Here is a 2,598-nt window from a genome sequence, read left to right as displayed (position 1 = left end):
ATACTCAAATAAATCACCAATTCTGCAATCAGTTCATTGTAACATTAGCGTGATGTCTTTTGGTTTAGGTCCATGTTGACTAATGTATAAGCATGTGCAGGCAGCCCTGTTCTTTTCACTCTGAATAATGTATGTGTTGCTCTTTAATGGCTTTTGTTCTCATTTCATCTGAATTCAAAATGAAAGTACATGATGCCATGTGGAGCTGTAACACACTGCTACTTGTTCACAGGATTTGTTCATAGCTCTAACATTTTGGAGTTGATTGTATCCAATAAATATTCACTGAGCAAAAAATACCACAAAGACTGACTCAAAGACTGTATTTACAGTTATTAACACAACACACACAGTGCACAGTTCAAGTAAACACAAATTAAAAGCATTAAAAGCATCTGCAGAGGACAATTTTGCTGATTCAAAAGTTTTTTAATGAATTATTCAATAAGAGCTTCGAAGTGCTACTATTAAACATTAATAATGGCACTGAAAATAGAATGAGAATGTTAACATTTAATTAAAAATGTATAGGAATAAAGTAAATATATAACTACAACCAAAAATTGGAATCTGAATATATAATATAGATTTGCTTTTAAAAGAAAACTAATTCTATGTTAGGCTCATGCTTTCTGCTATCTGGCTTTGCTGAAGTTGGAATGATGCTCATATTCCAAACTTGTTGTCAGTCATGGTCTTGAAAGCTATTTCAATTTTGTTGGCATTAAATGTCAAATTGCAGCAATAGAAGACATCAAGGCCATTAGGAGGCCAGCGTTTCCCAGAGCCAAGACAGCCAAGATTAGAGACTTTATGAAGGACACCTGAAACAGAAAGCAAGGTAAAAGTTAGAAAATAAAGCAAGAATTCAAAACCTTTCCTGATAGACCCTTCACACAGCAGTCAGTCCGTCCACATTTAGATATTGTTTGTTCCACTGCGTTCACCAGCTAGCTGCTAACATGCTCTGTTCGGTGCTGGGCAGGTATATAAAGTGGGCTTGAAAAGAGCAGTGAGCCAAAACATCCTGTGTACAGCTCTGTGAAGCAGAGGGGACCTGGAGAGCTGCTGATAATTCTCTGGCTTTGTCACAACGAGTACCTCATTTCACACACAATGAGTCATGTGATCAATTGTTAATAAAACATATTGATTATAGCCCACATTTGGACAAATATGCTCATGAGAAAATTGATATCTCTCATAAATATGAAGCTACAGCCAGCAGGTGGTTAGCGTAGCTTAGCATAAAGACTGAAAATAGTGGGACACAGCTAACCAAGCCCAAAGTTAACACCATCACCAAGCAGCACCTCTAAAGCTCACAAATGAACTCTTCTAGATAGTTTAATCTGTAAATACCACTGAACATAAAGCGTCTGTACTTTGAGTGCACAGATCTTAACTTATTTCAGTAAAAAATCTAAATGACAGCGTTGAATGGGGCAGTGCATTTTGTTTAGACGCTGAAGCATAATGACCAGACCTGGCTGTGCTGTTGGTATCTCCAAGAACACTGTTGTCCTTACTGCATGAATGAATGAATGAATGAATGAAGATGTGATTGATGTTGCTAACTCTTTATATGGCACATATAGCATTTAGATCAAACTGCATCAACAGGGAAACAGTTGGTTTGCAGCTGATACCTACCCACTGAGCGTACTCTGATTGGTCAGAGAGGGTGCCCTGTGTGTCATCTGACCCCAGTGCTGCCGGTCAAACAAACTACAGTTAGAGTTGCATGCAGGTATGTGGGGAAACAATAAACAGTGCTCTCAGTACTCTGCAACATCGTGAAGAATAATTCTTCATCATATTTAGTCCAACAATAAAACCCTAAATTTAAAATCAATTTAATTCATTCGTACATTTTTTGAAGTAAAGGTGCTTGTGCATCAGAAGGAGGATCCTAAACGAGGCCAGCCATGTCACATAGCCAATCAGAACATGTGTTGCCCATGGCTGAGGGAGGAGCAGTGATGATTGATGTGTCCCCAGGAACATGGTTGCCACTGCAGTCACACAGAAGACAGGATGTTGGGTTTAATAAATTATCAAAACATGTTTGTCAGATCTGTTCAAAATGTATTAAATGCAGACCAACCTGCCAGGATCTCAGTCACAGACCCAATTCCCCAGTGGGCCCAGTTAAAGATAAATCTCCTGGATAGAAACACACAGTTATACCAACATATTGATATATTGTAGTGACAATATCATTACATATAAATGCTTGTTAGTCCATGGTGATCTTCAAGCTAATCAACAATGTCATGGTTCATGGATGTGTGGGTATGAAAAGAGATGGAGGTAACGTTCCAATCCTAAGGTATGCACAGCTGTTCTGGGTTTGTCTCCCTGTGGGTATAAAACAGACTGAGACTTTTTAAAGATCCCCTCCAGACATGTTTTAAGATGTATATCAAACACTGTACTTTGATGAATAATGGTTCACAAAAAAGTTCAATTTTGTTAAAATCCTTAAAACTACATCTACTCTTCCCTCATTAAAAATGCTGAATCTATGATTATGCTAATAAGCGCATTTCAAAGGATTAATTACTACGAGCAGTGTTTGTGCACTGGAGGCTTCAA

At 38.0% G+C, this 2,598-nt stretch overlaps 1 protein-coding gene across 1 annotated transcript in view; it reads right to left on the bottom strand.

The window, feature by feature from the left end:
* Window positions 1-731: 731 nt before the first annotated feature.
* Window positions 732-2,598, bottom strand: part of frrs1a (ferric-chelate reductase 1a) — an 8,962-nt gene continuing 7,095 nt past the window's right edge. The window contains exons 13-16 of the mRNA XM_076745016.1: window positions 2,108-2,166; window positions 1,872-2,015; window positions 1,654-1,712; window positions 732-824 (exon numbers count right to left, since the gene is read on the bottom strand). Of these exons, the coding sequence (XP_076601131.1) occupies window positions 732-824; window positions 1,654-1,712; window positions 1,872-2,015; window positions 2,108-2,166 (355 nt within the window). The remainder of the gene's footprint in view (window positions 825-1,653; window positions 1,713-1,871; window positions 2,016-2,107; window positions 2,167-2,598) is intronic.

Source organism: Chaetodon auriga, chromosome 12 (assembly GCF_051107435.1).
Source record: "Chaetodon auriga isolate fChaAug3 chromosome 12, fChaAug3.hap1, whole genome shotgun sequence".
NCBI classification, from domain to species: domain Eukaryota; kingdom Metazoa; phylum Chordata; class Actinopteri; order Chaetodontiformes; family Chaetodontidae; genus Chaetodon; species Chaetodon auriga.
This window is presented reverse-complemented; position numbering and strand designations above follow the sequence as displayed.